At 62.4% G+C, this 274-nt stretch overlaps 1 protein-coding gene across 1 annotated transcript in view; it reads left to right on the forward strand.

Moving 5' to 3' along the window:
• LOC102480263 (paraneoplastic antigen Ma6F) overlaps positions 1–274 on the forward strand; it is a 7,179-nt gene that overhangs the window by 5,582 nt on the left and 1,323 nt on the right. Inside the window, exon 6 of the mRNA XM_027767579.1 lies at positions 3–202. Within this exon, the coding sequence (XP_027623380.1) occupies positions 3–202 (200 nt within the window). The remainder of the gene's footprint in view (positions 1–2; positions 203–274) is intronic.

Raw genomic sequence — 274 nt, forward strand, 5'->3', positions numbered from 1 at the left:
AGCGAGTGAAGCGCCGTCCCAGGCCGCCCCAGCCAATGCAGATGCTCACGAGGCTGGCCCTGATACCGAAGATGCTGCTGAAGCTACTCCTGAGGGTGATGATGCTACCGGCGCAGCCATTGCCATCGAAGAGCCCACCAAAGCCTTCCCTGACACTCAGGACGATGAAAGGGCTCTTGCCTGGATGGGTGGTGCTTCTGGAGTGGGCCCAGGAGGTCCTGTCTGTGGGCCAGAGAGGCTTTTTAAGGCAGGAGGCCCGGGGGGCGCGCAACTG

The sequence above is a fragment of the Tupaia chinensis genome, unplaced genomic scaffold (assembly GCF_000334495.1).
Source record: "Tupaia chinensis unplaced genomic scaffold, TupChi_1.0 Scaffold144326_1, whole genome shotgun sequence".
NCBI classification, from domain to species: domain Eukaryota; kingdom Metazoa; phylum Chordata; class Mammalia; order Scandentia; family Tupaiidae; genus Tupaia; species Tupaia belangeri.